General features: G+C 35.8%; 1 protein-coding gene across 1 annotated transcript; it reads right to left on the reverse strand.

Moving 5' to 3' along the window:
• Window positions 1-542: 542 nt before the first annotated feature.
• Window positions 543-16944, reverse strand: LOC136252492 (ficolin-1-like). Its single transcript, XM_066044928.1, has 2 exons — window positions 16726-16944; window positions 543-1365 (listed from the first exon to the last, which is right to left on the reverse strand). The coding sequence occupies exons 1-2, from the start codon at window positions 16773-16775 to the stop codon at window positions 681-683; spliced, it is 735 nt and encodes a 244-aa protein (XP_065901000.1). The 5' UTR covers window positions 16776-16944; the 3' UTR covers window positions 543-680.
• Window positions 16945-22908: the final 5964 nt, after the last annotated feature.

The raw sequence follows: 22908 nt of genomic DNA on the forward strand, positions 1-22908 counted from the left end.
ATAAAAAACATGTGCGGGTGCACAAAAAGCCATGTTCCAGAGAATTCCATGGCCACAAGTGGGATATTCCTCCAAACATGTGTCTGTGAGTGGTTGTCAAGCACGTGATGCATTACCATAGAGAAGAACAATGCTAGCTACTCATGCACGTACGTATGGTAAACTATTGTTGTAATAATTAATGCATTTTTTCCAAATAATTATTTCAGCACTACCAAATAATATACACTACATACAAAATGGTTTCTAGGTTAGTACTATACAAGTAAGCTATTTGTCGTGTAAAGTTCATACTCTTATTAGTTATTCGTAACTTACAACCTGTGTTGCTACTTTCCATTGCTCCACATACTGACATGGTCATAATACATTTTAGCCACAGTTAATCAATCCTGCTACTATTGTTTTATGTTGGTACATGTGGTTTAGTGTAAACTTTTAAGCAAGAGCTTCTTCACTGTAAACATGTGATGATGTCAGCTGTAGCCACCCTCTTATCATATCCTACTACAGTAAATTAAATTCTATTTAATTACCCCCTTTATATCCTGTACTGTAATCAAAAATGTTAAAGCAATTGTACAGTGTACTTGTATCACACAACTTACCATACTAGAGTGTATGATGTGTATAGTGATATGTGTAGTGTTGTATCTGTCACAATGAAGAGTGAGTATGAATTAGTGAGTGATGCAATCCTTGGGACGGATCTTCATCTCAGTGAAGAGTACATTACCATGTACATTAGGTGGTTGTGAGTTGGTGTTGATTGTATAACAGTTATTGTGCCACCATCCACTCCTAGAAGTAGCTGCACAGTTTTTGTTACCACTTAACCATTTATCATTGTCATTATCTGGAGTACTGAACTTCATACCATTTTGAGGTCGAGCTGCAAACAAATCAGTACCTTCTCCAATAAACCCTCCAGTAGTCAGTGGGTATTCTTCACTGGCACTTCCTACACTGAACTGATTGTAGTGGAGGTAGGACCAGGTCTTGTCATTCTTTTGATAATCCACTCTCATCTCCCATTGGCCACTATCTGTAAAGCAGCGAATTGCTTCCAATCCATACCAGAATTCAGTCTTGAGAACTCCAAATCCTTCCACATAGTTTGTCCAGTTCTTGTTAAAGTCCACTGTACTACCCTTCTTGTTTCTTGCTATCACAATCCATCCTCCACCATCGGTAGCTGTATCACAGTAGACATCAGCAGTACCAAATGTTCTTGTACTCATCTTGTATACTCCAGGAGATGGTGTGAAGGTGTTGAGGTCACAGCAACTTCTAATGGTGATCATTGATGGAGTACACTTGTGTTTGAAGTCCTTGTAGAGGTTGGTACAGTATAGATCAGCATTGACCAGTAGTAGTGACAGTGTCAATATGACAAGTTGTGTAATGATCTTCATAACTAGTTATTGTAGGTGATAATGTCTGGTAGATCAGTTAGAGTAGAATGAAGACAGTTACTAGAAGCTTGTTATTCAGTTATAGTCCAATAAATTCCACTGTACAACCTGTCAGGATTCTGCTCCTATTGTTTTCTTTCCTCTGAAGGTTGGGTTTTCTTTCTTGTCTTTCTGCTTCTTCTTATCAAGTTAAGTTGTAGTAGCTATTTATAGTAAATGTATAGTGTAGAATATTGACAAATAAGGAACTGTATGGTCCTATTTTTCCTTATTAGGTATGTACTGTGGTACACTATAGTTTATATAAACATGTTGTAGGAGTTTAGTGTAAGTGATTATGAGTAACAGTTGCTAATTGACTATTTGTCCTTATAAGGTACTGAGGTGTCCCATCACACATGCCAGAGTTACAAGCTGTGACATATGAATATGTTAAATGTGCAGCTGTTATCCATGGATGATAACTGTAGCCATATATGTACACAAACATGTAATCTCATTCATATATATGTAGTAACACTACAGGCTACAGCAAACATGTTAAGTTATACAATTTTGTGTCACCTTTTGCTAGGGACCCGCCGATTATGCTCATAATTTTACCTATTATGCTATGCTGCACTGCTAAAAAATTTACCTATTATGCTTACATTTATGCTCAATACTTACCTATTATGCTCAAATTATGCCCAACTATTTATGCCTCAGTTCTCATGCTCTGCTAATAATTTCCAGTTTATGGATAAACAATAGGTACCTGAAGCACAAACTTGCTTGTCAAAATGGATATCACAGAAAAAATCGATATACTCTAATAGAACAGTCAGCTATGTGATTGCTCTATTAGAGTTACTGACTGTTCTATTAGAGTATGTCGATCTTTCTGCGATTGCTATTTTTATAAGCAAGAATTCATACTGTTACAAAATATTCTACCTATTATGCTAGCATTATGCTCAATGTTTTCAGGTACCTATTATGCTCATAATTATGCCAGCATAATCGGCGGGTCCCTACCTTTTGCATTGCAAGTTGTGAAAAATATGAGGTTTCATGAAGTAGATTGACATCAAGTTTATTATGTTGAGTGTAAATGAACGCACAAAATACTCTTACAAAAATTCAAAAATGTTTTCCAGACCTGGTTTCTAGCTGATCTTTCAACAGGATGACTTGTTTCATTTTATGGACTCAAATGTGAAATTTTGACATCATAACTTAATAAGTTTAGAAGCTTTCCATATTACCAGAGGAATTATTAAGGTTGAGCAATTGTAGTCGAGTGCCGATCCATCATAGCATGACAATAAACATAATGATGAACAAACCTAATGTGTTACTGAGGAATTTTTCTCTTTAGTCTTTTTATACACTGGAGGCAACATGTATACTTGTTGTTAGTTGGCATACAATTTTGGTATTTACACCCCTCTCCCCCACCCAGCTGCAGCCTGCATGCAACATGGCTCTCTTCATGTTCACATCTCACACTAAGGCAGTTTACTGTAATTCCAATATGTACTTATATATTATTCCATTTACAGTGTTCCCTTGATTATCATTATCTGAACACTCGGTTACCTGAAGAGTATAGAAATGATTGTTTTATTAGAGTATTTTGTGTAAGGTTAGCATTCTATTAGAGTAATTTTACAGCTCTGAATGGGCTTTAATTATTTGATTATGTTTTGGTATCAAGGAGGTTAAATAATTGGGGGAGTACACTAGCTGTAGTGTCATTTACTGACATACATTGGTACTAACTGTGTAATTGTAAATGTTCTCATTCTCTAGGAGTCTGGAACACTCCACCATTTTATATGAGGATCCACAACAGCTGCCTCTGTTAAGACTCAGCTGTAACAAACAGGACCACAATTAGCTAGCAACATTTACCATGGAGAAATCAGAAGTAAGTAACACACAGTACACTGTAGACTAGTTTGTGTTGATATACTGAACCACCTGTTATAACTGTGTTAATATTCATCATCATCACACTACAGGTTATCATACTAGATGTTAGAGTACCTAGTGTACCAGTGACCAGACTTTGTAACCACCGGGCACCTATCAATGGCATCACATAGGCGCCACACTCCTCCTGTCATGTGTGTACTGCTGGTCTGCAGTTATTGTTTGTAGTATTTTATATCACAACAATTGTAACATGTATTAGCTACATAAACAAGTACCTTGGTAGTTAGAAAGGAACACCTTTAGTTTTGGGGAATGCATGGTACCACATTACATTTATGCCTCATGTGTAAAAACCTATTAATCAACTACATAATTATGTTGTGCATTTTGTTTTAGAGCTCATTGTGTCTTATGATGCAGTATTGAACATGTATTCACTTTACCTGTAGCTGATGACCACCAAGCATTGATATGGGACATACAACAGATGCCAAGACCTATAGATGTGCCCATATTGGCATATTCTGCAGATGGAGAGATCAACCAGGTGCAGTGGCCAGTCAGTCAACCAGACTGGATTGCAATCTGTTACAAGAACAATTTAGACATCCTTAGGGTGTGAGACAATACTGTTATATCATCCACAACTATCACCTCTGTGTGTTTTTGGTCTAAGTGTATACACAAAGTGTTTACTTTATGTTATGCAACTATTTGTTTACATGCATGATGTATAAGTAGTTAGTCAGTTTATATAATTGTCATTATGTTATATGTGTACAGAGTACTTTTCTTACAACTAATGAATTGGAGTCTTAAGTATTTACTCTGTGCTGCTAAACTGAGGCACTTGTTAAATGTCTTGAAATTACAGTAGACCCCTTGGTTATCTGAACCCCAATGTGTCTCAGAACATTGAAATACTCTAATAGAACATACACTTATCCTTAAAGTAATCTAATAGAACAGTCTTTCCAATTTCAGGTACAGATAAATGGGGGTCAGATAACTGAGGTTCTACTGTACACACAATACTCATACAGATTGACAGTAACAGACCTGATTAATAAACGAGTTGGCTTTGCTTTATCTTTATTTAATTATTCTAAGAGCTAATTGAGACCTTAGTTTGTGGTTATTTTATTTCTTTAGTAGCACTTGAGATAAACTGTCATTTCTATTGATTTAATGAATATGTTTTATCCTTGGGTTGATCCTCTAAGTGTTTGATTTAGATACCTCAGAGGTGATTATTTTACCCCCTTATTTAACTAGTTAATAATCTTGTATAGACCATATATCACTGATTCACTCTCCTGCCAAGTGTCTGAGTATGTGTGTAGTTGTTCTGTTTAATAGTTTGCGTTGAGTTACTTTCTCTGATGTATGGTTTGGATATGATTGCTTTAGCTTCCTGTAAATATAATTTCAGATTGTTTCTTGTCCAATGTGTACAACGTTGTGACAAACTGTAGCAATTAGTGACATTCCTTAGTGATCAGATACATTGTTTGTACAGACTTTCTTAATCTTATTCACATGTTTTTGTACTTAGTTAAATATATTAATTTTTTTTGTGTAACCTGTTTTCCCTCCTTTGGTTTTGTAATTAATTGCCCTTGTACTTATTTTCTCATGTGTGTTTTGTACTGTTTAATTATCCATTGTTCTGTACCTGTGGTTTTATGGTTTTATGTGTGTGTATAAATACTGTGTGCTAGTTGTACTTGTTCAGTTGTTGTATGCTGCTGTCTTAAAGCTATTAAAGTTATTGTCAAGTTACGACATACTGGTGACGAGGATAAACCATGGCCACATGCGAGAGTTCAACCCTGCTGTAGAAGACTGGACCTCCTATGCAGAGAGGTTGGAGTTCTACTTTGCTGCCAATGAGGTGAAGGAGGCTGGGGAGCAGAGAGCTGTCCTTTTCAGTGTCTGTGGTGCTGCTACTTACAAGCTCATCAGTCAAGAACCTTCTGGCTCCTACTAAGCCTGTTGACACTACCTTCAAGGACATTGTGAAACTGTTGACTGAACATTACCAGCCAAAACTTTCCAGAGTTGTGCAATGTTACTTAATTTTAATTCTCGTGTTCGCAAGCAGGGTGAGTCCATTGCTACCTACATAGCTGAGCTTAAACGTCTGTCTGAACATTGTGAGTTTGCAGGTATACTGGAAGATATGCTATGTGATCGCCTGGTATGTGGCATCAATGATAGCCATATTCAACACCGTTTGCTGGCTGAACCAGACCTTAACTACAAGAATGCATATGAACTTGTTCTGGCTTTAGAAGCAGCTGATAAAAGTGCTCAAGATTTACAAGTCAAATCCTACAGTGTCAACTTCGTGAAACTGCCTAGTAAAGACAAATCTTCAGAAGCTGTTGTTTGCCACAGATGTGGAGGCCCTCACAAGGCTCCTGAGTGTTCCTTCCAGAAGGCTAAGTGCCACAAGTGTGGAAAAGTAGGCCACATTGCTAAGGTGTGTCATTCCAAGGCCAAGCCTCCAAAGCCCACAGTAGCTAAAGTTCTTGAACAGCAGCATTCACTCCAACTAGATGATCAGTCTTCAGATTCTGAGCCTGAACTTCCTGAGTATGGAATGCACCATGTCACTGGTAGTCATTCCAACCCAATGGTCGCTACCATTGAGATCAACAACTCAAAACTACAAATGGAGATTGACACAGGGGCATCCAGATCTATTATTGGTGAGGACACTTTCAATCAATTATGGCCGGAAGAGCAGCGACCAACCATAATCCCAGCCAAAGTGAAGTTAAGAACATACACTGGTGAGCTGATTCCTATTTTAGATGTGGCTACAGTAACTGTTAATCACCATAATCAGTGTAAAGTACTTGAGTTTGATCATGACTGGCTTCATGAACTGAAACTTTACTGGACTACTATATCCACAGTGTACAAGCTGAAAATAAGCTGCAGTCTCTCCTCCAGCAGTATTCAACTGTGTTCAATGATGAGACTGGGAAACTCCAAGGAGTAGTGACCAAGATTCCTGTCAATCCAGTTATACCACCAAGAGCCCATATAGTCTCGCATCTTCTAAAACCTAAAGTAGAGATAGATCTGAACAGACTACAGCAGACTGTCAGCAATACACCAATTCAACATTCTGACTCCAATTGTGGCAGTCATCAAGAGTTGTGTTGTCATGTTCCACAAACAGGACACAAAGGTCTATTGGAGCAATTGCTTGATGGTCAACCCAGTACTTCAAGAGTAAAGAGTCTGGTTAGAAGCATTGCATGGTGGCTCCCAGATGGATGACAATTTGACCTACCCTCCCAAGTGATATGCAGTATCTTAAATGGGAAGGAGTGTGATAGACCGTGTAGTAATTATTGACATTCCTTAGTGATTAGTGGCATTGTTTTTACAAACTTTCTTAATTTTGTTCAAATGTTTTTGTGCTTAGTTAAATATATTCATGTGTTTTTGTGTAACCTGTTTTCCCTCCTTTGGTTTTGTAATTAATTGCCCTTGTACTTATTTTCTCATGTGTGTTTTGTACTGTTTAATTATCCATTGTTCTGTACTTGTGGTTTTATGTGTGTGTGTAAATACTGTGTGCTAGTTGTACTTGTTCAGTTGTTGTATGCTGCTGTCTTAAAGTTATTAAAGTTATTGTCAAGTTACGACAAACATCCGATGATTTCATAGTCTGCCTGAATGCCAAATTGATGTCATGTATTATCACACAGGTTACATGCAATTTAAATAAACAATTAAAACAAATTTATTATGACTTGATCAATATGTACACTGTTAAAATTCATCTGTGCTCTTTATGTGTGTGTTTATGGGTTAACTATTTGATCTGGCTTGATAAATGTAACATTTGATCTGGTTTGATAACCATAACATTACCAGAAGCTTCAGGTAAGGTAGTCCGGTTAGGTTTGAAAATGCCTTCTTCACTCTTGATCCAGCTCCGGCTTGTTGGTGAAGAAAGCACATAGGGTTACCAATCAATAACTGACCCCACACATATCCTCATTGACATGCTGCTCCAGTGCTGTCTTAAAGAAAATTTTATTTTCTATGTAAAAAGTTTTTGTTGATGTCTGAACATGTGCTGGTCCTGTCATACAACAAGATTATACCCCTCTCAATAACCAACATTATGTCCACTGGAATGTCACTTGCTAGTTCAAAAGTATATCTGTAAGCTGTAGTAGTGCATTCCAGATGTTCCATGCTGTTCTCTTACCATCTACAAAATTGTACACTGTGTCACAGCCAGTAACAATGAAAATTAAAACCTGCATTTATTTTCAAATTCTGTGGTTATTATATTAGTTGGATTTCAAACAAGAGAAGGAAACCCTGAAAGAGTTCTTTTGCCATGAAACCATTCTTGCCCACTATCTGATGTTGGTAGTCTTGATTAAAAGTGATCACCTAACATGTTTAAAAGATGTTTCTGACAGTCATTGGATGCTCCAGTAGTAGATATTATTGATGGAGCAGTTGTTGTTCAACCTGCTGTATGTACTGCTAAGCATCTTCAGAATCCTGATGAGTATGTCTCACAGATTTTCCTTTCATATGTATAGTCAGAAGGTATTGCATGTAGGCTTGGTTTGAGATATGTAGCTACATAGAAATCAACTTTAAGAGCACAACTAGAGAGATAAACTTGGCAAAGGAGTGCGTAGGTGTGTGGTTTTAGGTATTCTTATATTCCAGCAACTTATTTTTCCATATATTTTTTGAAAAAAAATTTGGATGGAAAGAACTAGGTCTAAACCACCAGTTTACCACCCATTCTTATCAAGTCAGGAATGTATACATAAATTAATTGCCATAAAAGGACCTTGTTATATACAAGATATCAATACAATGGCTATTTGTATTGCTATTCTTTCACGTGGCAACAAATAATATTATTTCTGTCATAAAATCACCCTTTCCTGTTCAATTGTTTTTTCTGAATAGTGTGGCTATCCAATAAAATATCAATTTTTGTTAATAAAGTTATCATAATAGTTTTGGATAAAAATAATTATTCTCAGATCACAGCAATATTTTCTATTCATTATTCATTTATTAGTCACCCTGACTCACCAGAATGTAGAGCTGAACTAATACTGAAATTTCATGATGATTGCTTAATGCATATGCATATTGGAGATATAAAACAATATGTGACTGGATCTGTGAAATAAGGGGTCTTATAGCATTTCCAATTTCATGTACTTGGCAATCCATAACTTGACTTGTAAATATGGTACCACTCCGTACCAGCTTGAAATTTACTTCACACTCCTAACAGTACTATTCCTGGATGTATACGTAATTTTAAGAAAACGGACATGATGAGTTATGACTAGTCAAACTTGGAAAGGTTATAAGACCCCTTTTCGCAGATCCGGTCACATTATGTGGAGTAGTGTAAAATGATTGCACAATATATTATATTAGGAGATTAAGGGTTAATTAATTAAACCAAGATTTTCTTTGTGTAGATAAGAATAAGGTAAATTTTTGTCTCTCTCTCATTGATCATGTATGATTTAAAATGAAGTAGCTGGTCGTTTTCATTGGTGTGAGCAAGGGATAATGCTGACTTGATTTCTACATGCACACATTAGTGAAGAAGCTGATACTTGCATTTTATTTAGGGAAGCAGTTAACATCACTAGGAATTGAAGTTATGGAGAAAAGAAGGCAGTTATTCTAACAGAACACACAAACAAACAAACAAACAAACATGCACCCGTGCAATTGCATGCAAATTATGAATATGACAATCTTCTAATATGTTCAGGTAGCACAGATGTTGTGGTACTGTATTTACTATTCAAGTAGTCATGTCATGTTCATACAAGTGTTAGATGAACAGGTCAAGCTCTACATGTATGTACAGTAGCATGTGCAGCACTTTCACTACATAATTGCCCATGAAATTAGTAATTGTCTTATCCATGTTGCATTTTAGAAAAGATGCCTGCAGCTTCCCTTTGCTAATGGTGATGTCCTTGAATAGTTTGAAGTTGCTGTAGTGAATGACATTATCTATTGCCTTCATTATTCAATCAGGCTTGAAACTGTTCTTGGCCAAGTCTTTTTGCATGGTCAAGTCTGTTACTAGTATACACTGTGATTACTGTCAAGGACTAGCAGATCAGTACTATCCCCTTCAAAAGAGTTTTCAAGGTCTTCCATCACATTAGTCAGAAGGTGCTAACACACATCATCTTGGTCATTATGATGTGTGTTAACCTAACTGGCACAGTTATATTATCAAGTTCTACGTGAAATTCTTCAACTAAACAAGACACTATTTACTATTGTAGAGTATGTTTGTTGTTTGTAAGGCCAATAGCTTCCCCATCAAGGGCTCAATGTGCCTGACCTAGGGATGCTCGAGAATACTTGTTAACAACAAAATTTGCCATTAATAAATTCTTTTGAAATAATATCAAGTTGCTTGTTCAGAAATAATATTGTAGTCGGCCTGTCATGTCCTTTAGACGAACAAGAATCCACCGAACATAACAATTAAAAACCATGGATTAAGTTCAGTTTGAGCATCTAAGTATGTACCTCTTGAAAGATGGCATACACATTGATCGCACCAAGGCCAGTATAAACAATTCTAGCTAGCTCCATAGCAATTGCCCTTGAGATCAAAACAATATTATTGTTTAAATTCCAATAGACATTGCTCATTATGCAGCAATAATTACAAGAATGATGTTTAAAATGCAACTAATGCAAACAACATGTACTGCTTGTAAAAATGAGTTAGCTACAATATATTCCTGGTGGTGCAAGGTCTAGCCTTGTAACTGTTGTACCTTTTAACCAAGGAGAAAACAGCCTGGTCACCTGGCAGACTCCTGTAAGCATTCGAGCACTATTTGGATAACTGCAGGTTTGAGGCAGCCATGGAATTTTGTTCTCATTTCTCCAACTTTTTCAGAGCTGCCCACAGGGGCAACTGGAGCGTTTTGCCAGGAGGTCCCATGAAGGGCCCCTTGAATACCTGTTTAAAAGATCAATATACTCTATTAATTAATAGAGCAGTCAGATCTGGATACTCTAATAGAGCAGTCACAGTATTCTTCAGAGGAACAGTGTAGCAAGCTTATAAATAAGGTGATGTGGTTGGTGAGGGGTAGCTATTGTCATTGTCAGCATGTAATGGCCTTTTTTTTTTGGTCCTCAAACTTGCAGCTTGAGTGAAGTTGTGATTCAGAATGGAAACCTCCTTGTCCCTGGGGCCCCACTTTAACCCTTTGCCCTGGGCCCCTTAATTTCTCTGGGCGGCCCTGGACCTTTCAAACATACTTACTTTAAACAGGCTGTAGGACCAGGTGTATTACAGACCTTCAGCATGCACTGTAGGCCTTAATAAATGAATAAATAAAATTAAACTAGTCTCCAAGGGTCTTCAAAGCTACCATTTCAATTTTGAGGCCATAAAACAGACATACATACATAGCTTTACCATACTCATCTAGTCAAATCCATTTGATTTGTTTGGCTAAGCCATAATACACCATCATAGCTGATCAAATGTAATCCCCAGAATTAATTGTGATTGGTGAACAGCTGCTTAATCGCATTAAAGGAATGGTTAATAATGATTGTAAATGAACGGTGGCAATAAGTATATAGGGTAGATGACCTGGTCATGGTGTGCCTGACTGCTGGTAGCCCAAGATACATTATCTGAACTCTGAAGTTATATTTTTTGATGCTTAGTGCTACTCTCACATAATCAAGCCAATGATAATTCTTGTTCGGTCATACGTAGTCATGAGGTCATAGTCGTGCACACTACTTTTAATTGATTTTATGCGATATTTCAAGTCAGACTGTCAGAGATCATCTCTTTCATATGATACTTTCAACTGCATGTACTAAGCATGTCAAGCTAGTGGGTCTGGGAGCATATCAGGGGCGGATCCAGGGGGAGGGGGGCTTTGGGGGCTGAAGCCCCCCCTTCATATTTAGGCTTTACTTGATCAATATGCTGAGTATTATAATGAAATTTTGTCTTAGCATAATTATATGATCACTAATAATACAAATACTCATAAAACCACCTTATAAACATCTTTCCAAGGTATTATCAGTGGATTTATGCTAAAGTTTATGCAACAAGGACCCGGATCAGCATTGGAGGTGTACAAGATCGAGATACTCTAATAGAGCAGTCAGCTAATTACTCTAATAGAACATTCACTGGAAACGTGTAGTTGATTCTGTTATGGACTTTTTCCAAATCTGCCTGCACCTATACATACAATGAAGTACATTGGTCTGTTTAAAGGGCTTCATTCATCTACTTGTGTAGTTAATATGTATGGCAATACTTAATTCAGGTACACAATTTCCATTGAAAATGCTCTCAGATTCAATCTTGTATTGTTCAAATTTCAAAATTTTCCACTTTCAGCATTATTATTCTAACATGCACCTATTCAGTGTTGTGCAATTGTGAGTGGGTGCATCATGTACTTGGTTGTCTGTACCTACCCAAACTTTTCCATTAGCAAAATGCTTCAGAGAGCCATACCTATAATCTAAAGGCAGTATATAAAATATCTACAGGCAGAAAATATTATGAATTTTATGTGGAAATGTCTCCAAATTGCAGTATTTTAGCATCTATTTTTCAAAATTTCCTGGGGGGCATGCCCCCAGATCCCCCTAGTTCCAGCATGCTTTGCATGCTGGGAAGTGTGCTTTGCATACCTCTACCCAAGAGATTAGTACCTTGAGTTAGCCCCCCCTTTTATAAATCCTAGATCCGCCCCTGCATATATACTTGTCCAGGAAATTTTTTGAAAATACATGCTATGAAACGGAATGTAAAGGCTATGATTGTAACTGCTAATGCACGACATGCATGATCAGTTAACTCAATGCAATGCCATGCAGAAACTTTTGAAAAGTAATTTAAAGACAATTAACATAGTTGTAATGATTTAGATCAAGCAGTGTAATGAGAACAGTGACTATAATCTATTCTGGATGCTGTATTAGAGTATCATGATGAGTGCTCTATTAGAGCATCTCTTTATAAATTCAAGTAGCTAAAAAAGGTAGTCCAGCTGGTCCAGCGCTGATTAACACTGAACTGATTGTAGTACAGGTAGGACCAGGTTTTATTATTGATAATCCACTCTCATCTCCCATTGGCCAGTTTGTGTAAAGCAATGAATTGCCTCCAGACCATACCAGACTTCACTCCAAATTCTCTTTTGTAGTCAGTCCAGTTCTATTAAAGTCCACCATACTACTCTTTTTGTTTCTTGTGATCACAATCCATCCTCCATCTGGTAGTGTTCATGTCACAGTAGACATCGGCAGTTGCGGCAAATGGAGATCCACAAGTGCAAGTTGTTGTCTGTATCTTGTAGACAGCAGAAGGTGCTTTGTTGAGTGCCAAGCCTGTAAGATCACAGCAACTAGATAGTTATCATGTCTGGACTGCATTTGGTCTTGAAAATGTGTGTAGCTAGTAGTGACAGCATCAGCATTATAAGTTGTGCAATGACTGCTGCTGTAGTATAGAATGAAGACAGTTACAAGAAGCTCCCTGGAGTCACTGTATAATACAACTTATCAGGATCCTGCTCCTGTTTTCTTTCTCTGAGGCCTCTTGATTGTTCAGTTAGTTATCAGGACAAGTTGTAGTAACTACTTATAATAATATGTGCAATGTAAAATATCACCGAATGAGGAATTGTGTAGTCACATTATTCCCTTAAATAAGTACATTCTATGGTGTACTTAAGGTGCTATGAACAACTTGTAGGAATTTAGTTTGACATTTACCTAAGTGTTATTCATTGACAGTCAGTGGGTGACTATGTATTTCCACGTATATGTAATTTTCAAGGTAAATAATTTCTGTTGTGAATATTGTCAATCACTTATGGTTTGGTGTAACCATACTACCTGTGGTGTTCATAAATAGATACTGAATGCTGTGTAGTAACAGTTTGGCACCCAGCGCAATCATTTACAATACATTCAGGATGTTAATATTTTGTCACCTTATGTATTGCTGCACTCAAATCACTATAGACTTAGAATAGAGTGTTCAGTGTGTATTGACTGAAGCACTTTCCTTGCAGTCGTGAGTATTATAATTCAAGCATGGTAAAAGCTAATAACATAATATATAGAACAGTTATTATAATAATCAATGTTTGTTTGTCAACAGTGGTAAATTTTCTATGACAGAGTTTCAGTGTTTTGATAGTGTTAACAGGTTCTTTTATCAGTATGATAATACTGTACAATTGATTTACAGTGTGGGTCTAGATAAACCCTTTAGGTGTAATTGCAAATTGTGAATGTCTGATCTTTTGTCATACCTTAGTATGCTATTGTTTACAAGTGTGTGTGTGTGTGTGTGTGTGTGTATGCTATTGTTTACAAGTGTGTGTGTGTGTGTGTGTGTGTGTGTGTGTGTGTGTGTGTGTGTGTGTGTGTGTGTGTGTGTGTGTGTGTGTGTGTGTGTGTGTGTGTGTGTGTGTAAAATTTCCCTGTTTTATGTCAGTCCAATCAAAGGTGTACTGTGGCAATGAGTCCAATACAAGGTCAATAGAAGATACACAAATTTAATCTTCCATTATAGCTAACAAATCAGAGAATAACATTTCACTTGTGCCAATACCATCACTTTATTATCAATAATGAAGAGCTAAGATAACAGGCATTTTAGTATTGAGATGCTGTGGATATGAAATAGCGATTTGAAATATAACTTTTACGACCTTGTCAAGTTTTTTCTATTGACGTAGTGTCTATTTGGTTGCTTAGCAAGCTGTAACAGTAACATGTAAAGTCTCCCAATAATTATTATGGGCTAAATAATCATATAGTTATCAATACAGGCTGCTAGTACTCTATGCAATCTAATAGAACAACCATTAAATGCAAAGCTTAAAACAGTCATGTAATACACATAATACATGTAGTAGGAGTTTAATTTGAGACTGCCAAGTATTATTCATTGACAGTTATGGGTTCAGAGTAAAAGTGAAAGTGGTAAGGCTCAGTCCTACCCAACTAGTCTATGGGGTCTGAGGGCATTGACCCCCAGAAGATTTTGCTTTGAAATGCTATTTGGAGGCAATTTTGGGCTGTAATACTGAGTGCAAGGTAACTCCTCAATCTTACTATTTAATAAATAAAGAGACACAGGAAGGTTTTCAAAGTAGCTACAAGGAGAAACAGGCTAAAGGTTACCCGATGACCTTCTTGGTAGGGTTTCTACTGCCAATATTAGAGACTATTGTGATGTAGTGTGGTCATCCACCATACACTTCATTAATTTAACATCCAATGTCAGTGTAGTTCTATGAGTGTTACTCTGACTTAATGATGGTGTTACCATGCAATTGTACAAATTTACAGAATTTTACATAAGATCTTACCATTGTGTATGTACATGACACTTTAATTGTTGTGGTACACAAATTATTTGCAACTCACTATTTATTAAAATCTTCATACACACCAGTACAGATTTAAAACTGTGTGCTAAATGTACAGGATCATTGCCTACATTGACACAAAAATTTTATGAACAAGTCTAATCAGCACATTTGCTGCAATTCATGGTCTGATCCTTTATAGTTACAGTATTATGTTAGAGGTATTTACTAAATTAATCCCTCAAGATCCAACAATATGTTTGTTCTGAATCTGCAGTTAACCCTTGAAAATGACTACATGACTAATGCTAGTTTGTGTAGAACTGTTTTCTGGATTACATTTCTGTACATACACTTTGTGTAATCATCCGGCATAAGGTAATTTCTTATTGGATTGTAATCATGCAACTAATATTTTTATTAACTCTAGTACTCTAATATAATGTGTTATAAATGTCTTTATTTAGTACATTATATACAGCTTTGGGTTTACTGTTTACTTAGTTACTTTTGACTCACTTAGAATGTAGTCATCTGCGGCATGTCAAGTAATGGATGGTGTAATCATGTATTACACTTTATATTTCCTTATCTTCCTTGCTTACAAGTAAGCAGCTGTAAAGGTTCTTAAGCGATTTATTGCTTCTCAGACCCTAGTAGCACCTTCACTGTGCTTGGGTCAATGCATACAGCTTCAGGCCTTATTATTACTGCTTAGCTCTCTTAGTCTTGCAATATGCACTTAACTTAGCTAATGGTTAAGCACCAAGACTAAGGGAGCTAAGTTATTTAGTAACCAAATAGCCTCAGGCTGGAAGCTACAAAGTGATGCATTATCGCTGTGTAGTTAGTTATCCAAAATTAATTTTTTTATCACAAGTCAAAAAGAAATATAGATAGTAACTTGCATAATGGCACATATTTCTGTCACTGAGTATTAGTCAGTGGCAGAATCCTTGGGATGGATTTTCATCTCAATGAAGAGTGCAGAATTTCCAACAACAGGTGGTTGGCTGTTGATGTTGATGTTGTATCAAGAGCTGTGCCACCATCCACTCTTATATAGTATGTAAACATATTTAAATCATCAAAACTTTGGAACAAATGTGTACAAGTGTTTGATGTGTATGCATGCATGTACACTATAGTGCTATATTATAACCATTTAATGTAGCTGATCGATAGAATATTTAATTGTTTAATTGTACAGCCTTGACACAATTGCATAAATGCTTGTAACTTAATGTAGCACATTTCTGTCATAGCAAAGAGTTATATGAATTTACAAAATGACACAATCCTTGGGACGAATCTTTACCTCAGTGAAGAGTACATCATAATTCACATTAGGTGGCTGTTTGTTGATTCTGATTAAACCACAGTTATTGAACCACCATCCATTTTTATGGTGAACGGCACAGTTACCACTGCTCCATTCATCATTTTCATTGTCTACAGTGGTAAAACGCATCCCGTTTAATGGAGGAGATGCAAACCAATCATCACCCATTCCAGTGAAACCTCCAACAGTCAGTGGGTATTCTTCACTGTCACTTCCTACACTGAACTGATCATAGTGGAGGTAGGACCAGGTTTTGTCATTCTTTCGATAATCCACTCTCATCTCCCATTGACCAGTTTGCGTTAAAGTATGCATCAGTTTAAGTCCAGCCCAGAAGTCATCATTGAGGTCTCCAAATCCATCTTCATATTCTTTCCAGTTCTTGTTGAAACTCAGTTGACTATTCTTCCTGTTTCTCTGTATCACAATCCATCCTCCATCATCAGTGGTCATGTCACAGTAGATGTTAGTAGACATTTCAGTAAATGTTCCCATGTTAGTACTCATCTTGTACACTCCATTTTGTACTCTTTCAGGTGGAAAGATCCTGAGATCACAACAAGTGTTGATTAGTGTAGAAACTCTAGTAGTGTAATGGTTGAGTGGGTTAGCCCCAACCAGTAGTAGTGACAGTGTCAATATGACAAGTTGTGTAATGATGTTCATAACTGTTGTTGTAGGTGATAATGTCTGGTAGATCAGTTAGAGTAGAATGAAGACAGTTACTAGAAGCTTGTTATTGAGCTATAGTCCAATAAGTTCCACTGTACAACTTGTCGGGATCCTGCTCCTGTTGTTTTCTTTCTTTCCTTTGAAGGTTGATTTTACTTTCTTGTCTTCCTGCTTTCTTATCAAGCCAAGTTGTAGCACCAATTTATAGCAAAATCACTGTTGTGCAGAATATTGCCAAATAAGGAACTGGGTAGGCTTATTTTCCTTATTAGGTGTATTCTATTGAGCATTAATAGTTTATATCAACATGTTGTAGGAGTTTACTGTTATTGAGTAACAGTTGCTAATTGACTACGTATAGTATTAAATTTGCTTATAAGGTACTAAAATATCCATCATACATTCCAGAGTTACAAGCTGTGGCATATGAATAAGTTAAACTTGCAGCTGTTATCCATGGATTACCTGACCAAAGTTAAAGACAGCATCACCCAACATTATACTGCAGGTGTTTAGTAGCCTTTTAAACAGCTTTTAAGTCTTCACAACCATCTGCAAAGGCCATAATGACAAAAATCAACCTACTGTACTAAGGAGTGACCGGTGCTGTACTAACAAGTTGCCAAGTTTGAAGTATAGATTTCACTAAGTACATGTATTTTGACAGCAATTTATTATGTTGAGCACAAAAATAATAAATAATGAAAGCACACAATACTCTTATGTACAATACTTTAAAAGATCAAAAAAGTACTAGACTGTCTATTCCTACAAAATTGTACTGTTAATATAGTTTTGCTATGTTTTACAGGAAAACTAAATTATATTCTTGAAGTTAGTTGCTCTAATAGAGTACACATAGTTCTCTAACAGAACAGAACAATCACTTTTATTGCACCATCACTATTACGAACTATTCAGATACTAGAGAAATGTTACATTGATAATTTGCTGCAAAATTATGGGGCTGAACTAGGATATTTAGAAGGGGGTTTCCAGTGGTATAGTAGGACTCAGATGTGGGGGTCTGGGAGCGCAGCCCCCAGACGCTGACAAGATATTAATTTTATAATGCTTGAAGTTTAATAAAACTTACTGTTTAAAGCCTACCATTAAGAGTTTCAGATCTATACATACTGATGCTCACTAGCACATAATATGTCATGTTTTCACCAATAGTTATGTAGTTAGTTACGAGATAGATTGGTCTACTGAATCTTTATGATTAGCTTCAAGTATTTAGCTACTGTAGCTTTATAGCTAGTCATAGTTTTATATTTCAAATTCCTTGCTTCTTTTCATAACTAAATGCTGTTTCTCCTTCATTATCATTGTTACCATCACCTTTTATATCCTCTTCTGTTTGCTCTGTAGTCTTGGAAGGTTTACTGCTATGTCAATAACAAGAAATAACAGGTGCGGAGAACAGTAATCTAACAGAATAGTATACTAAGTTGGTGAGGGGGAGCAAAGTCATATGAGGTGGTTAACATTCAGGAAGTATCTAAGAATCATTAATGGAACTTTAGTGTGCAAATTACAGTAATTATTAGGTATACCCCACTGGATAAAGTTTGAAGGTTGAATGCTGTGAGGTTGAATTTGAGAACAATTTCAGTGGTGAATGAGTACATGAATACAATATAAGTACTGTATAAGTCGATATCAATAAATGAAGGCCTTTGAAATACACACATAAACTTGTATAAAGACAGCTAAATTGCATCCTAAGAATTGTGGAACGAGCATCTCAGTTGTTTAATGTTTTAACTGAATGTTCTATTAGAGTAGATGATTGTTCTATAAACAGTATCTCAATCTTACACCTTGAGTTTTACTCCAAGAATACTGAAAGCATCAGTTAACAGATGAGCATTGGTGAGTATGATTCATGTGTTATGTCCTATGGGCTTATAGTTGTAGTTAAGGAAGAATCACTAGTTGCCTAAGGGCTGGACAGCTGTTCTGAAGTAAGCCCAGCCCCAAAGGGGTTTCTGGAAGCCACAGAAACCCCCTAAAACCACCCCTGAAATAGTTGTCTACAATGTGCAGAAAGAACTGCCGTGAGCATTTCATGTGATTTTCCTCTACTCTGTATAAAGAATTGCATTTCTTTAAATGTGTATAACAGTTACTGTAACTTCTGAATAATCAGATTAATTGGTTGCTATAATAAAATTATAAGTAATAAGAAAGATCAACTCTTCTGTGACCAGCAAGTGATATATGTGTCATGACTTAATCAAGCAGCACATTCCTATCCATACTTCTGTATTAGTAGTCACATCTATGATTATGATTATGTTATATCAAGAGTTTATATACTCTTAATTATATTTGAAAGACGGCAATGTACTGATATACATCCAATAATATAATTATATTGACTAAAGTTGTACTCAGTTATACTTGTTGAAGTTCGTCATACTTAGAAGGTGGCAGCTCATTCCATTCTTTAACAGTTCTGTATGGTTCATGGTTACATTAGAAATTTATGCAAATTTAGTTGCAACTAGACTGGTGATTTATATTATGTGCATTGACAAAAATTGTAATGTGTTTATCAAATTTTAATGGCAAATTATCAATGTATAAGCCTAATCATTAAGACTAATTATTGCTGTGTGACATTAATTTTTTTTGTTTGTTTGACAGTGCACATAGAATAATTAATTTAAGTCAACACAATGCTTACTTTAAAATGCCATCAAACCTGTTTAAACAATTAAAACTACATGCCTGTCAAGTAAACATTTTACTTTCTAGTAACCTAAACATTTAATGTTGCATATGAATCCCATTGATTTTGTTTGGTGAACAATAGGTTTTCATGGGAGGGATGCTAACAGGACAAATTTTATAGAGTTAGTGTTTATGAAAAGTGGATACGAATACAATATGTAAAGCACACTAGCATATGGAGCATGGTCTATCTAGTGGGAAGCTGTAGAAATGTCCTGCCAGGTATATACATTTTTGAAAAATTAGATTACTCAGTGTTCTTATTTGTTTATGACAAGTGCCATGGCATAAAAAAGTTGTGAGCTGATATAATTTTAAAAATGTGGCCTATACTTTTATGTGCCCACAATTTTCACAGACCCAGCCACATAATATTCCACAATTATATCATACAGCACTGTATAGGGACCATGAAGATTGCATTTTCCAGTATATAATACATATCAACCAATTCCCTACCTTATCTATCATTCAAGATGACTTATCCATCCAATCTAAATCCTTCAGATTGCCGCCTAAATGTTTATAAGAAATTTTACTTTTTAAAACAATATTGACAATAAACTTTTCTACCATCTGACATTTTTACTTAGTAAACACCTTCGGACATGCATAAACCAAGCAAACTTGATACTGTAACAGGATGTATCATGTATATGTGTTTCTCATGCACAGATTTGAGATTTTTACAATGTTGTTTTATTAATTATGATGCTCCAAATTGCTGCAAAACAAGCAATCTGCTATCATGAACCACGATAGTAGGTTCATCCATGTTTTAGTTTGCAAAAATCCTAATAGAACGCATACCTAAAAACCACCTTGAAAAAGTATTTTTTGACTCAAAACAACCGTACTATAAAAGGTTAACTGAAGCATTCTGTAAGCCAATATCTGCATTTTATTGCCTTTGCGATGCAGTAAAAGACATGTACACTTCCTAAATTATTGCAATCTTATCAGCACTGTATCATTGTCATCAACAGGCTGTTTTGCAATGTTTGAGCACCAATCTCTACCTGGGATTTCTGTTCCTATATAGCTTTGATCATTTAAAACTATTTTAGAAAACAATTTATCAACTATAAAACAATGTACAGTACAATAAATATGTACAAATTGAAACATTAAAATGATATCATGTAGTAAGTGTTTATTTTACCCTTAATGCATACTATAAATAAAATAGCAAATCTAATGCTAATTAGCATCTATTGACCACACCATCTTGGTCACTTGGTAAGTGAATGAGTTTGGATAAGACACTGAATATTACTAGAACTATTTTAGTATAGGGTAATAGGAAGAGTGTAGCAAGTACTGGTAGTGCTCTACGTGCAGTGAGCCTCTGTATTGTAGTGGAGTAATGACTTGCTGTGATGACTGCTTGAAGGAACTTAAGTCTCCTACGCTGACATCATGACAACAATATCAGAGTGTCATTATGGTTTATTCCATTATGCATAAACAAACTCCAATCAATTTCTGTCATCACTTTGATCTTAGCACTAATGCTACATGATCTCATCCACTGACTTTGCAGACTTGATCAATGCATTCAGATATTCCTTTTATGTGAACACACCATTTGTTTAGAACTCAATCCCGTATGAAATTTTGTCCTTACCACCACACCCATTTAGATCACAGCTCTGCTGTTATTGCTTAACTGACTCATTGTTACTTTTTGTACAGTTGTTTTTGTTTGCTCGTTTGTTTTGTTTTTGTTTGCTTGTAGCTAGTCAATGTTTCTCTGTTGCCTTTGTTTTAGGGACTACCTTGTACAGGCTATGAGCACCCTTTCTTCAGAAAAAAATGATAATAATAAAATTAATAATAATACAGCTACTGGTGATGGTTAATATCAACATCTATAAATTCCCTTTACAATGCAAATAATGAAAATAATTTATGGTGTTGGGTTTAGATTGAGCATGGCAAAAGCTATGATCTTTATCTAAAGGCTAGTTAAGATGAAATGTGCAATGGTTGAAATATACATTTTGACTTTGTATTGCCTCAATAACATTGTCAAGGTTATATTATCCATATTTAAAAACTGACAGTCCTCAACCAAAACAGTGCAGAGTGAGTTTGCTATCTGTGATCTGCAATCATTTTTCACACGTAGCACAATGGAACTGACCTGATTATTAGAAACAAAATCTACATATATACCTTCAGTTTCAAAATATGTACACAAAGCTACTTAATTTTTAAATATTGAGCTTATTAAATAAATTTGAGCCCTGTAAATTTTTGTAGCGGTTTAAATTCTATTTTGCATTGAAAATTGTTATGAATCAAACAATATGGTTAGTAGGGTTTCCTTTAAGTGATCTGCACCACGAAGATGCTGCATCAATAGAAATATCATATGTGATGAAAATTACTTTTACAGAATACATATTCTTACTCCACTGCAGCCATTTCTGGCCGCCACCTTTGATTTCACAACCTTCGCATTGTTTATTCATAGCATGGCTCTTAATGGGTGGTAGGTGTTAATTGAAATATTAATGTCATACATGCATACATATAAGTCTCAGCAAACTCTGCCCAGAATACTTCATTCTTGGTAGTACTGCACTATACTACCCAATGGCAGTAATAAGTAATTGAACTTTTAACAACAATAATCATAATTTTCAATAATGACAATACTCTATAGACCTAACTGATTGTCTAAACAATTTACTTTCAAACTACCTGAAATGATATTGCCAGTAAATAGCAGTGTGTATAGCTAATTATGAACAAGTTTTGTTTTGTACAGTAGCTAGGCTAGGAAACACATTGAACGTTGAACTGGTTAGCAGAAACAAAACTTGTTTAACAATGTCAGGTACTGTAACAGTAGTTAAGCAAACTTACACAGCACTTTTACAGCAGTTGACAGTGTAGTACTAAATACACAAATTATATATTTACCATCTAAGTCAAAAAATTGTTACCAAAGTAAAAATCTAATTATGCAAGAAAAAGTCATACTGTTATGCATGCATATAATAATCATAGTAGCTATTATTTTCTTCAAGCTATACAACATGAAAATTGTAGGTATATAATTCAGTGTAATCCAATCAGCAGCTCTCAATACTCATGATATAGTTGCAAGTAACATCAGGAATACTGCTTGGGCAGATCTGAAGTTCCAGTTCATCATCACATTCATGCACAATCTTACTCTACTTTTCATAACTCCACCACACAAATATGTCATGATGTGGTATATGATAATTATAGCAAAATGGACACCAGACAAGGTGATAAAGATGTTAGTAGCAGTCATGGTGTCATCATGACCATATAGAGTGAAGATGTATAGCCCAACAAGATTGATGTAGAAAACCAGTTCACTCACATTCTTTGCGTCTTTCTTGTA

This window comes from Dysidea avara, chromosome 4, assembly GCF_963678975.1.
Source record: "Dysidea avara chromosome 4, odDysAvar1.4, whole genome shotgun sequence".
Lineage (NCBI taxonomy): Eukaryota > Metazoa > Porifera > Demospongiae > Dictyoceratida > Dysideidae > Dysidea > Dysidea avara.